Here is a 17,191-nt window from a genome sequence, read left to right on the forward strand (position 1 = left end):
AAATACATTTATATAAATGTCTCTTTCAGAATATTGCAAATGGGCAAGTGGGATCTGTGAAAAGCCTCTTTAACCAACCCCAGGAACAACATTACAAGGTAGTCTTTTGAGCTCTTCTCCCCTTTATAATGGTTGGCAATAGATCAGAGCATGATTTTGTTGTCTATTTGTAGTGGATCAAAAAAAAATGTGGAGCAATTTATCCAATGACTTACTCCAGAAAAATATGGAGTCATTGAATCCAGAGTAATTTGTGGGTCAGGCAACACACATGCAAAAAGAAAAGAGTTGCTATTTATGTCAATTTCCATCTGATGAAAGATTATTGACCTATAACATTTCTCTCTTTGTAGATTCTATTTGGTGCAGATATTGATTAACATGGGATACATTGAAATGCTTCATTTTGTCTGCATTGCAAATAGTCACCAATTTTAATTCAAATTTCCCTGCTCTTCCAAAGTTTCAGCCTCCCAACTTTTGTTTCATGATATCTTACAACCCATTCAAAATTGAATGTTAAATGACAAGTAACTGGTCTGACAAAGAGGTGTGGGAAAGATAAATGTCATACCAAAGGTTTGCGTGGGAATGGTCATCTAATGCCTACAAGTGATGTAATGAAATGTGAGCAATGTGCTACAGCAGGAAATAACTACAAAAGCAATAAATTGAGAAAAATTAATTTGGTAATTTGCATGAACCACATGCCAATGATGGACCATTGGTTATACTTACCTCATGCAATGTTCGTACCCACTGTGGTTGTGTATTTAGCACTAGCAGTCAAAGAGGAGTAACCATCCTTTTTCTACATACTATCAACCACATAATCAGTCTTCTATTTCACTTTGCTGCCCAATGCCTGTATCCCTTATTTCACTGATACGCCCAAATTTTTTAGTTTAAGCCTTAATAAATACTCAAGTCTGGAGCTAATAAAGGCTGACCTTTCTTGTTCTCCCTTCCAAAAGTTTGAGGTCATTCAAAACTCATCTACTCCCATATTCCCAATGCAGTGCTTGCCTCTATAAATGCATATATATATGTATATTAGAATACTCTTTGGCCCCTACTAGGACTGTGCCTACAAGTTTTGTGTCAGTAATAATCCATTGTACAGTGGTAAAGTACCATGTAGATCTGTCAATCATCCTACAGAGATGCGGAAGAGCACAATCCAGCATACTTCCAGCATCAGGAAGTATAAGTTGGTTGGCTGAAGATTTTTTTGAAGTTCTTTCTGAGAGTGGCTGATGGAGAATGGAATGAGCCACATGCCATGGCTATTGGGTTTCACTGAGTTAGGCACAATGGGGATTGTGGGAATGTTGATTGGAAAGTGTGAAAAGGAAGTGTTCAGTGGGTATCCAGAAAGTGAGCTAATTCCAGCTGGAGATGAGGGAGAAGATAGAGGCGTGGAGAAGGACGGGCAATGGAATTAAAAGAGAAGGGGGTATAAAGAAAGGAGGTGAATGAAAGGGCAGATGAGAGAGAGTGGAAACAAATGAGGGAGTAGATTGAGGGAGGCATTTAGGGGATGGGATAGAGGTAGGGAATTCTCAAGGAGGGAAAAGACCAGGATTGGAGAGAGGAAGGGAGCAAGGCTGAGGAAAAGCATGTAACCAAGACCACAGCTGTGCCCAGGGGTTTGTGTGATCAGAATGTGTCTATGTGTGCTCAGAGCATGCATGCCTCCATATCCAAGTGTGGGCAAGGTCTGCTGCTGAGCTTGATCAAAGTGACCTCCGTGGTAGCCTTCCTTATACCATCAACAACTGGGTATGTTACCATTGGTCTCCTCCTCTGAGCCTGAGCATCTGGCCATCCTGACAATTACCCCTTAATTTCTACTCCCTTTTTTCTGTCCATTAACTAATCCTCCAGCCTTACTAATATGCTCAGTGTTTGTGCATCTCAGCCTCTTTCTGAGGCCCCAATCATCATCGCTATTCAAATTCAGAACCCATTGTACTACTTACAGGGAAAACAATTAGCCCTGCACCTTCCTGTTGTCAGTGCTGAAAATTGAACTCCACAACAACCTGTGCTTCTGGTCCAATGGTTTCAGAGCATTTACAATCTCCGAATCCATTGACAAAATAAAAGAACTGTTCAAGCAGTTTCTATCTATATAGAGTAATGCTAATCTGGCCAGACCCATCACTACACTGTCATTCTACCATCAATAATCAGCCAAGAAATAGAGGCTGCTGTCAACAGTACCATCAAACTATAGTGGATCTTTCTTTGGCTTGGCTTCGCGGACGAAGATTTATGGAGGGGGTAAAAAGTCCACGTCAGCTGCAGGCTCGTTTGTGGCTGACCAGTCCGATGCGGGACAGGCAGACACGATTGCAGCGGTTGCAAGGGAAAATTGGTTGGTTGGGGTTGGGTGTTGGGTTTTTCCTCCTTTGCCTTTTGTCAGTGAGGTGGGCTCTGCGGTCTTCTTCAAAGGAGGCTGCTGCCCGCCAAACTGTGAGGCGCCAAGATGCACGGTTTGAGGCGTTATCAGCCCACTGGCGGTGGTCAATGTGGCAGGCACCAAGAGATTTCTTTAGGCAGTCCTTGTACCTTTTCTTTGGTGCACCTCTGTCACGGTGGCCAGTGGAGAGCTCGCCATATAATACGATCTTGGGAAGGCGATGGTCCTCCATTCTGGAGACGTGACCCATCCAGCGCAGCTGGATCTTCAGCAGCGTGGACTCGATGCTGTATAGTGCTATAGTGGATAATGGCACACTATTACAGCACCAGTGACCCAGGTTCGATTCCAGCGCTGTCTTTGAGGAATGTGTACATTCTCCCTGCGTCTTCATGCTCTGGTTTCCTCCCACCCTTCAAAATGTACTGGGTTGTAGGTCAATTGGATGTATTTGAGTGGCATGGGCTCATGGGCTGGAAGATCCTGTTACCATGCTGTGCGTCTCAATTACTAAATGAGAGGATACAATTCTAAACGGGCATAAAGAAAGAAAAATCTTGGAGCTTGTGTCTGGTTTGTTGATTGTGTCAGGCCAGGTTGAGAAAGTGGTTTAAAAACACATAGGAGCTTTCAAGGAAGACATAATGAATGAAAGTCATGAGGTGATGACAAGGTCTGATATAGTTATTTAAAATCATGAATGTTTCAGTGGTTCTCAACCCTTACCACCCCCCCCCTCCCCTACTCACATACCACCTTAATCCCTTACGAGCCATAGGACATAGGGATGCCATAGATGCTCTGTTACTCATCAATAAACTGCTGTGATACTTACTTTGGGGTTGGCTAGGACAATTTACAACCAGACTTTGTTAAAGCCATTGCTCAAAAATGGAAAAAAATGTCTTACTTCCAGAAATGATTACCAAGATAGCAATTGACTAGTGTGACAGAAAGAACAATGGAATTAACTGAAAATTTCCACTGATGAAATCATGAATAACATAAAAGAAAATGGTTGTGGTTGTTGGTGGGGGATTAATCATTCCCAACCCAGGGTCATCACTGTAGGATTTCCTCACTGTAGTGTCATAGGTCCAACTATCTTCAGCTACTTTAATAACCTTTCCTCCATCATAAAATCATAAATGTGCCATTTCATTGATGGAAACAAAATGTTCAGTTACATTCACAATTAAAAGAAAATCAAGCAATTGCTGCCTGCATTAAAAAAGACACAGGCTACCTACAGGTGTGGAGTGAGTGGTGGCAAGCAAACCATCATTCATTTGTCTGAGAATGACTATTTCAACAGAGTTTAATCAGTTGTTCTTGGCATTCAATGAATGGTGTTACCATCATGGTACTTTCTACCATCAATATCCTTGAGGGAATCCAAAGCAGGAGCACAGATGTTGTGGCCTTGAGAAGTTTGATCACTGAGAAAGCCAACAACAATGAACAATGATGTGAGGCTTGCTGCAATACCTGAGACTGCAGTAAGTGACAGGCCATGTTTCACCTGTTGGTAAATGCTCTCACTGTACAAAATGCAATGGTTGAATTATCTCTTCAAGGATAATTTGACATGGGCAATAAATATCCACCTTACCTGAGACAGAAACATCCCATAAGAGATTTTTAAAAAAATGTCAGGGAAATGATAGTGGCTAAGAAACAGTTTGTGTATAGACCAAAGGCTTTAGTGTTCATTTTTTTAAAGTTTAGAGATACAGCACGATAACAGGCCTTACTACCCATGAGCTCATGCTGCCCAAATACACCCAATTAACAGAGCCACTTGGTATGTCTTTAGAACATGCAAGGAAACTGGAGCACCCAGGGGAAACCCACAAAGACATGAGGAAAACATGCAAACTGGATTCAAAAATGGGTGGCTGGTGCTGTAATAGCATTGCACCATTTGCTAACCATGTCACCCCTTAATTACTCTAGTAGTTAATGGAAGGAAATCTTTGCTCATCCAGTGTAGGATACCAGTCAAGCATTTAACAGTGTGGTATGGTTTGGGTGTCATTAATACTTATGTGAATGTTGATATGGCCTTTTGATAATGATGGCCAGGGGCACTTGCAGGTAAGAATAAAAAATATCAAGGATTATATCCTCGATGGACAGCAGAAGTTACGATACAGAGATATGGGAGGAAATATTGTGATGATGCTCTGGATGTGCATGGCCAGGTAAGGGCCAATCCAATCGCAACAGATGACGTTGGAGCAGTGAGAACAGAGTGTGTGCTGCGTGATGTTGATCCTTGATGTTTGCTGGTGCTCTTCGATGGCAGAGTTCCCTGTAGATGTTCTTAATGATGGGGATGGTTTTACCTATGATGTCCTAGGCTCTGCCCATTACCTTTTCCAGGGTTTATGCTCGGGACTATTGGTGTCCCTATACCATGCCATGATGCAGCCATTCAGCACACTTTCCATCATACATCTGTAGAAATTTTCCAGGGTTTCCGATACCATACCAAACCTCTGCAAACTTCTGAGGAAGTAAAGGCGTTGATGTGTTTTCTTCATGACACCATTAGTGTGTTGCATTCAGGAACGATCCTCCGAGGTGGTGACTCCCAAAAAGTTAAATTTGCTCACCCTCTCCACCTTTGATCCCCCAATAATCACTAGGTCGTACCCCTCTGGTTTTCCCTTCCTGAAGTCAACAATCTGCTCCTTGGTTTTGGTGATATTGAGTGCAAAGTTGTTGTTGGTGCACCATTCAGCCAAGTTTCCTATCTATTTCTTGTCTGCTGACTCATTGTCACTATCATGGTATCATCAGTAAATTTTTAGATGGTGTTGTTGTCATACTGAGGCTCACTGTCATAGATGTAAATTAAGTAGAGTAGAGGGCTAAGAACTCAGCCCTGTGGTGCTCTGATACTGATGGAGATTATGGAGGGGATGTTCTTACCAGTCCTCACTGATTATGGTCTGGAGGTGAGGAAATCAAGAATACATTTACATGGTGGGATGATGAGACTCAGATCTTGGAGTTCGGTGATCCATTTTGAGGAAATGATGGTGTTAAATGCCAAACTGTAGTTGATAAAGAGCATCCTGATAAATGAGTCTTTGCTGTTCAGGTGTTCCAGGGCTTTGTGCAGAGCCAATAAGATGGCATCCACTGCAGACCTGTTGCTATGGCAGGCAAATTGGAACAGATCCATGTAGCCACTCAGAGAGAAACTGATATACTTCAACACCAGCCTTTCAAAATACTTCATCGCTGTTGATGTGAGAGCCATCGTCTTGAACTTACCCATTAGCAATGTGGGTGTATCTTCAGTAGAAGTACCACGATGATGCAAGGTGCTTACTGAAACTTCCTTCCAGGCAATTAGAAGTGAGAATAAATGTTAGTGATGCCAGTTCACAGAAACTGTAAGCTAAAAGTTGTGTCAAGAAATGTGATCCCAGTAGTCATGATGCCCAAAATTCGCATTCTACCCAGAACCACTGGACTTCTTGGATAAAATCTCAGCTGCCAGTATTGGGGTAGTGGGGATGGTTTGGTGGATGCAATCAGTGATTGGGGAATCCCCCTGAAGAGGGCAAATAGCACAGGTCTTGAAGGGACAAGCCCGCGGCTGTTCAAGAGTTGAGGGAAGGCAGGCATAGAGGGGGAGAATAATGGAAGTCCAGGTTTAAGGAAAGGAGGAGCAAGGAAATCAAGGGATAGGAAAAGGAAAGGCAACAAGGAGAAGGAGCAAGGGAGTGAGAATGAGGGAGGTGGATAGGGTAAGGGGAACAGAGGTAGAGAAACTGAGGGAGAATGAATTGTAAGTGGGAGGATATGGAGAGTAAATCACAAAAGTCTGCAGAGCAGTGATTATACTAAAAGCGTAATGCTGGAGAAACCCAGCAGGTCACACAATGTACTTTATATAGCAAAGATACATTAAGAAAATGTTTCAGGCCTGAGTGCTTCATCAAGATATGAGCAGAATATAGGCAGGCACCTGAATAAAATGGTGGGGAGGAGGAGAGCTGCAGGAGGAGCACAGGCCCACAGGCCAGTTGATAAGGAGGGAAGGCACAAGAGAAAATAGGAGGAAGGGGATGGCTCTGTGAATGGAAAGGGAAGGAGGTAGAGAGCTAGAGGAAATGAGGCAAATGGATAGGGAAGAGATGGAGAACGAAGAATGGTCTAGCAGAAACCAGAGAAGTCGCTATTAATGTCATCTCGTTGGAGAGTGCCCAGACGGAATATTATGTAATGCCCTTTCAATTTACAGTGGCCCATGTTTGGCATTGCAAGAGGTCATGGACAGATATGTTGGTGCAGATGTGGGGCACAGATATAAAATGGTTGGCACTGGGAGATCCCTGGCACTGATGCAGACCGAGCGAAGGTGCTCAATGAAGTGATCTCTCAGTCTTCATCTAGACAATCCGATGTGGAGAAGGCCACAGTGGGAGCACCAGATGCAGTAGATGACTCCCGCAGATTCACAAACATGGTACTGCTTCACTTGGAAGGACTGTGTGGGGCTCTGAACAGTGATGAGGTAAGAGGTGTGGGTGCAAGCGTGGCACGTCCTGCGATCACAGGGAAAGGTTCCAAAGGGGTGATTAGTGGGAAAGGATGAGTGGACGAGGGAGTCACAGAGGGAGTGGTACCTATGGAAGGTGAAGAGGGGAAGATGTTTCCGGTGGTGAATCATATTTTAGCTGACGGAAATTCCGGAGGATAATATGTTGGATGCGGAGGCTGGTAGGTGAGGACAGGGGGAATTTAACTTTATTGCATTTAGGGACATAGGGGCTCTGTGCAGATGTGCAGCAAATAAGAGGAGAGGTGGGTAAAAGTTGAGTTGATGGTGATAGAGGGGCAGGCACAGACATCAAAGTAGCAGGATGGTGGGCAACGCATGAAAAGAATGAAGGTAATTGTGTGTGTGTGTGTGTGTGTGTGTGTGTGTGTGCGCGCGCAATAGGTGTGGGGTGGATGGTGGCAGAGTGAGTCTACATGTGGAACAGAGCCTGATCTCCAATTGTTTTGGACCTTCTTGTCATTGCATCAAGATCTCACTCAGTCAAGCTCGTGTGGTAGCTCTTGTGAAGTGGGCATGACTTACTAAAAAAACTAATAGACAGGCATCTTCAACCCCTCAGAACTGAGAGCAAGCAGGTTGTCCTCGATCCCGAGGGACTACCTACAAAGAAGGTGATTGAAGTGTGATTGATTTGGTTTTTTTTCTGCTATTAGATAATTTTTACTTTCAATGAACCCAATTTGTAACATATAGCCTCGGTCTCGTGATCTGAATGAGCCTATTCTCCTGCTGGATGAAGCTCAAAATAGCACAGGAGGGCTCATGTTAAATGTCATAAATGAATTACTGTAACAAAGGAACTTAGTTGAGCTGCCAGATAGTGTCATGTAACTGGATATTAAGGATATAAAGTGACATATAAGTAAAGATTTATTCTAACGGAGCGTGGAAGAAATATTTAGCCAAGGCCTGAGTGCTGTAACTTAAGTTTCACGTGTGCAGCAGAATACACATGGCATGCTAAATGAAACAGCATTTCAATCATTTACCTTGGGTACGCCACCCAGCATTTGCTGGTAATTCAGGATCAAGTTGCACATAGAATTTACTATACAGAGAACTTCAGTGCAGTACAGAATGTCTGGATCAAATGACACATTCCAGGCCTATGTATTATCCTTTTTACTGGTAGTATGACTAAACTTCATTGTAGTTGAGCAGAGAAACTAAATTCATGTTGCGTTTTCTTATTGCAAAATTGTAGAGTTATTTTATATAAAAAAAACACATTTTATGGTGAGAAACTAAAAGGCAGAATTTCAGGCAATATAAATTCAAACCAATTGATTGTTGGGTGTACTCAGGAAAGTCTCATTTTTACAACAATGATTACTAGGCTGCATGCTCTAATGCTATCTTTCCAAAAACACAGGGGTGATGACCTTGCACAATGATCTTCTCAGTGATCCCTGTTCATAGGCCAAATTTTGCTTATGTGTCCCTAAGTACATACTCTTTATGGTTTCCAATATTACATGGGGACAGATTAGGGTAAGGACATATAAGAGACAGGTTACCTATATGCTTTCCCTCACTGCTAATGGTACCCACAAGCAACTCCCCAAATCACTCCAAGGCACATGTCAAGATGTGGCTAGCCTGTGGCAAGCTTTAAAATGCAGGTGGCCTGCTGCCATGCTGGAGGTGAGAGGAGCCTCCCGCAGTCAGGTCCTTTCCGCATGACCAGAATATCACCCAATATGCACTTTGGCCTGAGACAACTGCAGCAGAAAGGAGACAGTCACTCACCTCTTTGCAGACTGTGAATTTGCTAAGAGGGTGTGGGGAAGGATGTAAAGGTCCTTGTCATGGTTTATCCCCAATGTTGACTGACCATTAATGCCTGTGGCTATATCTGATTTATTGAGTTCCTCCAGCATCTCATTATTTGCTCAAGATTCTAGCATCTGCAATTTTTACCTTTCTCTGTCAAAGTGAAGATTCGATGTGTTGGAGAGGATTGATTTGTATAGAAACGCCCTCTGTTGGAGAGAAAATAACATTTGGAGTTAAAATAAACAGAATGAAGCACTGTTTAATAATAGAAAAGTTGTAATTCTAACTTTGGATTTAATTCGTGGAAGAATCCACTCTGCAGCTGGATCCTTGACTTCCTCATTGGAAGACCACAGTCAGTACAACATCTCCTCACTGATCATCAATACAGAACGTGTGCTTAGCTCACTGCTCTACTCGTTATACACCCATGACTGTGTGGCCAGGCACAATTCCAATGCCATCTACAAGTTTGCCGATGACACCACAGTTGTTGGCAGAATCATAAATGGCAATGAGGAAGTGTATAGGAGGGAGATAGATCAGCTCATTGAATGGTGCAACAACAACCTTGCGCTCAACGTTAGCAAAACCAAGGAGATGATTGTTGACTTAAGGAGAAAATCAGGGAAACATGACCCAGTCCTCATCGAGAGGTCAGTAGTGGAGAGGGTCAAGAACTTCAAATTCCTGGATGTCAACATCTCCAAGGATCTGTCCTGGAGCCTCCACTTTGATGTAATCACAAAAAAATGGCTCGCCAGTGGCTATACTTTGTGAAGTGTCTGAGGAGATTTGGTATGTCTCCAAAGACTCTCATAAACTTCTGCAGGTGTACTATGGAGAGTATTCTGGCTGGTTGCATCGCTGACTGGTATGGAGGCAGCAAATCATAGAACAAGAATAAATTCCAAAGGGTTGTTAACTCAGCCTGCGACATCACAGGCACCAGACTTCCCTCCTTCAAAGACATCTACAGGAGGTGGTGTCTTAAAAAAGCAGCCTCTTTTCTCAACCCAGGCCACACCCTCTTCACTCTGCTACCATTGGGGGAAAAGGTACAGGAGCCTAAAGACGAGCACTCAGCAGTGCAAGGACAGCTTCTTCCCCGCTGCCATCAGATTCCTGAATAATCAATGAACCAAAGACACTGCCTTACTTTTCGCGCACTAGTATTGTTATTTATTATTTACTTTTTCATAGTAATGTTGTAAGATGGTTATAATATGTACGTTTGCTCTACGACGCTGCCGCAAAACACTGAATTTCATGACTTGTTCATGACAATTAATCCTGATTCAGATCCTGACTCTGAATATGAGCACACTCCTCCACTATCACATATTTGGCACTGAATGTTGCACTTTGGAACATTGCAGGCATTGGCATTCTGCCTGCTCCTGGGAGAACTGCTGATTTATATAAGTAAGTCCATCTGCAGGAAAGAGAATAAATTTGTGGTTAAAGGAGAGCTTTATGCTACATAAGACCAGAGGAGTTTGATTTTGAGTTTAATATTGGCAAGCAACTCAATGCTGTTTCTTGCTACCATAAATTCTGAAGTAGAATATCGTGCATCTGTGTACATTGTAAGCATCAACACAACTAAGAATGTTTGATTTTATTTTCTTGAATTCAATTTAATGTAATATATTAATATTATGTGAATATTATATGATATTTCATTGCTTTTGTTTTTTTTTGCTATAAAAGGAAGAACCACCCTTGTTTGCTGCATGGAATTGAGCATTTCTGAATAAACACAACAATTGCAAATGCTGAAACCTTGAGTGAACAAAGAAACGCTGGGGGATGTAACAAGTGAAACAGTATCCATGGATAGAAATGGTCAGCAAACATTTCAGGTCAGGTTTCTTTATAGAGACATGATGTATTTGTGATCTAAATGAATATTGGCTCAAGGAAAAACAGAGAGTCTGTCAGGAGGTCTAATTATTCTGGTTGAGCACCTCAGTACTGGAGGACCTTGGGCTTCCTGAACTTCCTGGACCCCCTGTGGTGCAGGGTTATTGGGTCTCGAGGGCTCCGGCTCTGATCGTGGAGTAGATTGACCCACTTCCTGAGCAGTGTCATCTGGTACCCTGGGTGGGGTACTTGGTGGTTCCTGGGTAGTTTGAGGCATTGGATCCTCAGTTCCAGCAGGTGCTAGGTCTCTGATTAAGACGGTGTCGTCTCTGTCATCAGGGTAAGCCACGTAGGCATACGTTGGGCTGGCATGCAGCAGGTGCATGTGTGATGCTAGGTAAATACGATAGTCCATCGGATACACTTTTAAGTTGCGCTGCAGAGCAGTCGCAAAGTTTCTAAAGCTCTCAGTGAAGCCAGTATCTAGCAAGCAATCAGTCAAGTGTCCATTTACCCTCACCTCCATCGTTGAGTTATTCAACTGGCGAGGTTTGCCTGATCCAGGATGATCGATGCCAGTGCTCTGGAAACCCCAATGTCGACTTTCTCCTCCTGTCCTGTAGGCAGACAAGATGGCGTTGACCACGAGGCACAGAAAGATGGCCACCCTCCATCTTGATCTGAGGGAGGACTATGTGGTGTCGACTACAAGGCATGGCAAGATGGCCGCCATTGCTTTCCGTGATGCTTTACTTCTGGTGATGGGTCTCACCACGAGGCACAACAAGATGCTGACGGCGAGCAGCTTGGGGCCGACTCTTCAGGACTAGTGCACAGGTCGAACGCTGATTCATGGGTCACACACATGATCACCCTCTTTGGGTTCGCCTTGGCCCTGCAGACCTTCACCTAGTGCCCTTGCTTACCGCATCCTGAACACACGGCGTCTTTCATGGAGGATCGGGCGCGGGGGTCCTGTGCCTGTCCACAGAAGTGGCATCTACATTTACGTGTGGCCACAGCAGTCAGCACTGGGGCTGCAGGGGTCACTGGCGCCCCACTGACCTGGTCTTCTGAAAAGCCGCCGCTTTTGCCTGTAAGGTCAGCTCCTACTTGGGCCTGTTCGAGCACTTTCGCCAGCTCCAAGTTGCTGGCCAAGTCTTTCTTCCCCAACTCTAGCAGTTGCTGCCTCACGTACCTCATCCTCACTCCTGCCTCGAGGGTGTCCCGGATTTGCTCCTCCTCTCTCACCCGGTCCATGATCGCTTCGTAGTGGAATTTCCTATTCAAGGCCCATAGTTCAAAGACATAATCGTCCACTGACTCACCCGGATGTAGCCGATGTTGAGAGAGCTGGTGTCTCGCCAGCACATTGTTCTGAGTCCTCGTGTAGTGGGCCTTCAAGCCTTCTATGGTAGACTCATAAGTTGCACAGTCCCAGATGACAGCGAACCCCTTGGGGCTGACCCAAGAGAGAAGTGCAGAACTCTGGAGACTATTGGAGTTCAAGACTTCTTGTATGGCCATCAGGTAAGACTGGAAGCATTCCAGCCAGTAGGCAAATTCCTCTGGGGCCTCTGGGGATAGAAGGTTGACCTGGAGCCTGCCTGATTCAACAGGGCTTCCATCCTGCTTCAAAGTAAGCTATTAAAATTGTAACATGACTGATTGCACTCAGAGTCTTGTGAGAAGCACAAACACGGTTTTAATACTTACAATCAATGGCCGATAGATACAATACTCCTCAGGTGAATCTGAGGTAAAGTGGGAAAACCAAGGTTTATATTGGGGTAGGTGAGGGTGGAGCCAAGGGAGGAGCCAGCCATCTGAACAACAGACAGTGAATTCCAGTTCACTGCAGGAATCATGGCTCAGGAGCCCATTTGCATGTGGTAAGAATATCAGGTTAGTCCTATTCCACACCCCTTTCCTTTTAATCCTGCCATTAAAAAAAAATCTTGATTTATCCAAAAAGCTTTTTAAAGCTATAATTTAATTTACTTCCTCTTCTTTTAGGCATTGCTTTCCAGATCAGGGATACTCAGTGAATGAAGAAAGCCTGTCCCTTTTGTCTGCTTTGGTCTTGCTGTCCAACCTGCTGAGTGTCTCCTTTTACTTCAGATTTCCAGTGCTTTTTTTGATTTCACAATTCCAGATACTGTCTGGGATAAGGTATGGGACCTGGGTAAGCAGCGTTAATAAGAGTGAAGCAGACTTTGTAATGCGTGTGAAATATAAAAAAAGTCAAGCTTATTTTTTAAAGGAGCAATTGCTGATGCTCAGTGAAAGCAGCTCTTTTAGAACATTGTTTGAAAGCTGGGATCAGAAGAGTTAAAGTTCAGGGTTTTAATTTTAGCAGCCGTAACAAAATGGATATTTTAGCAACTGTAACAAAATAGTAAAAGCTGACACAAAATGTAAGACCAAGAATATAATTCCATCTCCAAATGTTAACAATGTTTCTTTCTCTCTGACCTATGTATATTCCCGGCATTTTATGTTTTTATCCCCATCTCAGAATTATGAGGAAAGGTTGAGCATGTTGGGTTGATGCTCAGTGCAGTTTAGAAGATGAAGAAATTATTTTATTAAAAAGTATTATTCTGAAGGCAATTTGCAAGATTAGATGCTGAGAGATGTTTCCTCTTATGGAGGAATGTAGAACTAAGGGAGATAAAACAACCTGCTGAATGAAATCAATAGGTCGAACTGCATCAGTGGGAGAAAAAGAATTGTCAACATTCGAGGTCGGAACCCTTTAAGTCACGGTGAAGGGGTCCAACCTCAAACGACTTTTTTATTCTCCCCCTGATGCTGGTTCACTCACTGAAGATTGTTTTTTTGCTCCAGGTTCCAGCTTTTGCCGACTCTTATGCCTCTTGAACCAGGAGATTTAGCTTTGAATAAGGAATCAGCCGTTTAAGACAGAGATGAGGAATTTATTTTCAGAGGGGCCATGCATCTGAGGAATTCGCTATCCAAATAATCTTGGTATATGTTCAAAGCTGAGAAAGACAGGTTTCTAGATTATAGGGAATGCAAGGGATGATGTGGAAAATGGAGTGAGGCCAAGATGACACCAGCTATGACTTTATTAAATAGCAGAGCAGACTGGAGGGACCATATGTTCTGCCCTGCCACTGCTTCTTATGTTTTTTTATCTTCTTTCACTGGCTGTGATTTTCTTGATTCAGTTGATAGAAATTAGACATGACAATCATAAGACAAGGATCACTGACCTGCCACATGGAGAATGGGTGTAACTGACTTTTTTTTCTCTTTTGCCCAAACACACTGTAGCCTTTTTTAAATTGAGTTGCTCAACTGCTCTGCAAGCTGACTCCAGGATCTTCCAATGATGTTATCTTATCAGGCTGAGAAATATGAGGTGGAACAGTTATCACATGAAAAAAAATTCTGAGCACGAAGATGGAAACCCATTGTTCGACTACATTCCCTTATCTAGTTGGAAATATTTTTTTTGTTTTTTTTTAAAATTTCAGTTGGAAATATGTTGTTAACGGGGTTTATGCCAAAGCTCCGTCAGATCTGCAAAAATTTGCAGACTCTGAGCTTAAAAAATAATTTTAACTGCAAATACATTTCTGTTAGTCTGGAAGCATATGTTATGCCATATGTTGTGAGAATCTCTTACAGTGCAATGTTGTGGTGAGCATAAACTTACCTTTACCTCTTCATTTAAACTTTGGCAAGGTAATCATGAGTCAATCTGCTTTGCACATTGAAAGTCTTGTATGTATGAGATTGCTGTTCAGCTCCATACATACCTGCATTGCAAATGGATAATATACAAATAGCTTTATGGATACATCTTGCCTAAGATGATGGAATGCAGCGCTCATGGTTGGGACTTAAAAACTTTGGCAAGGTGGCAACTATTAAATGACTGCAGTTCATCAAAAAGTGGGACTATTGTGATGGGACTGAAAAATAGCTAAATTATTCACAATATGAACAGTGGAAATATATGGGCAGATGCTCGTGATACTAAAGAATTTGATCTCCAGCTGCATGCAGTCCCCGAAAGAATGATGCCTTACTTCATGCTGAAGGTCATTCTTAATTCAAATCAAGAGAACCAGCTGCAGAGAGGAGATTATTGGTTGAGTAAGTGCTAAAACTCAGTTTTCAGGATCTAAATGTTAGTATCAGGATCAAGGAAAAGGAAAGACCTCATTACTTCTCAACAACAAAAGATAGATTAATATAATTACATAATAAAAACATTGAAAGGTGTTTCAAAGAAGCATATCAGACATAATCTGTGAAAGGAGAAATAAAGGAAGCAATTTGGCTCTATGGCCTTTTATTACAATTGGACTGATTTAACTGTGTGGCACGACTTTTGTGTTCATGCAATGTGGACATCATGCGATTATTATACATCCAGAATTGCACCTGAGCTGAACAGGGAGTAAAGAGTTAATAAAATTAATATCTGCTGACATATATAGACTAGACCAATTCCTGAAGGACATGTGTGTACTAGATGAATAATTTAGCTACTTTACAACAATAGAGTAGTTTCATGGTTAATTTTGCTCTGGTTAGCTTTCCTTTTAATTATTTCAGGTTAAATTGACAGCAGTAAAACTCAAAAGTCTGCAAAGAACATGTTTGAAGTAAAAAACACAAAGCCCTTCATCAAGGTATGGAAAAATGTCAGCAGGTGTCTGAATAAAAAGGTATGGGGAAGTGTATGGGGGCAGCATGGTAGCAAAGGCAGGAGATAATAGGTGGAGAATGGAAAGAGGGCACAGCAATAGGCAAGGGGAGGAGGGATGGCAAGGTGGAAGGGGTGGAAGGGGTGGAGAGCTGAGGGAAAGATGAATGGGGAAGGGAAGGGAGAGCAGGTTAGCAGAAACCAGAAAACTCGATGTTAATGCCAACCAGCTGGAGAGTGTCCAGACAGAAAACCAGATGTAGTTTCTCCAATTTACAGGAGGTCTTGGTTGGATGGTACATGAGGTCATGGACAGATAAGTGAGTATGGGAGTGGGATGCAGAATTGAGATGGTCCCTGTTATAGACAATACTTTCCAAGTGCTAGTATTTCCTAATTTTAAAACGTGTCAAGGAAACATGAGGATGATATTCTGAATTACTATCTTATTAATCCAATAAACCAAACTTTGTAGATGCAGCTTTATGTAGCTTTAATTCATTGATAAAACTGATAAACATTTTGCAAAACTTCACGTTAAGATTTTCATAATGATCAATAAGACAAATTCAAAGAAAATGATCTCAAGCTCTCGTTCGCTTCATAGTTTCTCAAAGAATGAGATGGAAGCTCTTAGACTGCACAAATATTATGACATATTGCATCACCGTCACTATGGTAGCACTACAAACAGTCTTTCTTAAAGAGACAAGCACAAAATTAACTAAGAAGCAAAAACACAAGGTTTTGACCTTTACACCTATCACTGGTACAGTCAGAGCAAAGGTTCTCAGTGAAGCAGTCCTGACTTTTTTAAGCCTTGATAGTGGGTGCTAAAAAACTGTGCATCATGTCCGTGTCTGATCAGGTGTCACTGACTGACAAATGTGAGTAGAAGTCTAAATAGTTATCCTCCTCCCTAACCAAAGTTTGTAAGGTTTATTGCAGTAGCTTACACCAACAGTTCAATTAATTCAGTACAAACAACTGAACGTTAAAACCCATCTAACGTGTATGGTTTAATATCACAAAAGCAGTAGATTGGAATAGGGAGGGTCAATGTGAATGATGTACTTAGCTTCCAGTTATAGTGTGAAGGGAAGGAGTTAACCTAACACTATAGATTGTGACAGGAAGAAAATTCCATGATCTTTCTGCCAAAAGTACTGTTGTGGGAGCTTTTTGCTGAACAGACAGCAGATACAAAGTGATCCATCAAGTAAAACCCATTTGAAAAAGAGATATTCTTTCATCTGAATTATTTCACAGTTCTACATTTTATGGAGAAAGGGTGCATGTTAGAATAAATACTGTAATTTATGAGGTCAATCTATATTTTGTTTTTCCACTGAGGTTAGTTGTGATACAAACCAGAGGACATGGGTTAAGGGTGAAAGAGGAAAGGTTTAGGGGGAACATTTAGGGAACAGAGAGTAGTAGGTATGTGGAATAAGCTGCCAGCTGAAGTGGTCAATGTGAGCTCAATTTTCACATTTAATTTGGACAGGTACATGGATGGGAGGGGTATGGCGGGCTATGAACTGGGTGCAGGTCAGTGGGACTTGGTAGAATAATAGTTTGGTACAGATTAGAAGGGCTGAATGGCCTGTTTTTTTTGTGATGTAATGTTCTATGGTTCTTTTCACCTCACATAACAAATATTTTAAAGGGTTTTTTTTATCTCGTCGGTAGGAGAGATGTAAGGAAGAAACCAAAACTTGACTGCTTCACAGGGAAGGGGGCCCATAAAGTTCGAGCAGAGTTTGAGGCTGAGCTAATCTTGTTCCAGAGCGAAGGCAACATAAACGTAGCCTCTCATTAGTCCTGTAGCTTAGTTCCACTCCAGTGTGAAGCTTGT

General features: G+C 42.4%; 1 protein-coding gene across 3 annotated transcripts in view; it reads left to right on the forward strand.

Annotated features, from left to right (window-relative positions):
• Positions 1 to 17,191, forward strand: part of leap2 (liver-expressed antimicrobial peptide 2) — a 61,881-nt gene that overhangs the window by 31,562 nt on the left and 13,128 nt on the right. For 2 of the 3 annotated variants that reach the window (XM_069893371.1, XM_069893375.1), the window contains exon 4: positions 30 to 98. In XM_069893371.1, the coding sequence (XP_069749472.1) occupies positions 30 to 98 (69 nt within the window). Of the gene's footprint in view, positions 1 to 29; positions 99 to 10,496; positions 10,597 to 17,191 lie in introns of those variants that run through there. The other variant, XM_069893373.1, reaches the window with a different exon arrangement.

Source organism: Narcine bancroftii, chromosome 8, assembly GCF_036971445.1.
Source record: "Narcine bancroftii isolate sNarBan1 chromosome 8, sNarBan1.hap1, whole genome shotgun sequence".
Taxonomy (NCBI): domain Eukaryota; kingdom Metazoa; phylum Chordata; class Chondrichthyes; order Torpediniformes; family Narcinidae; genus Narcine; species Narcine bancroftii.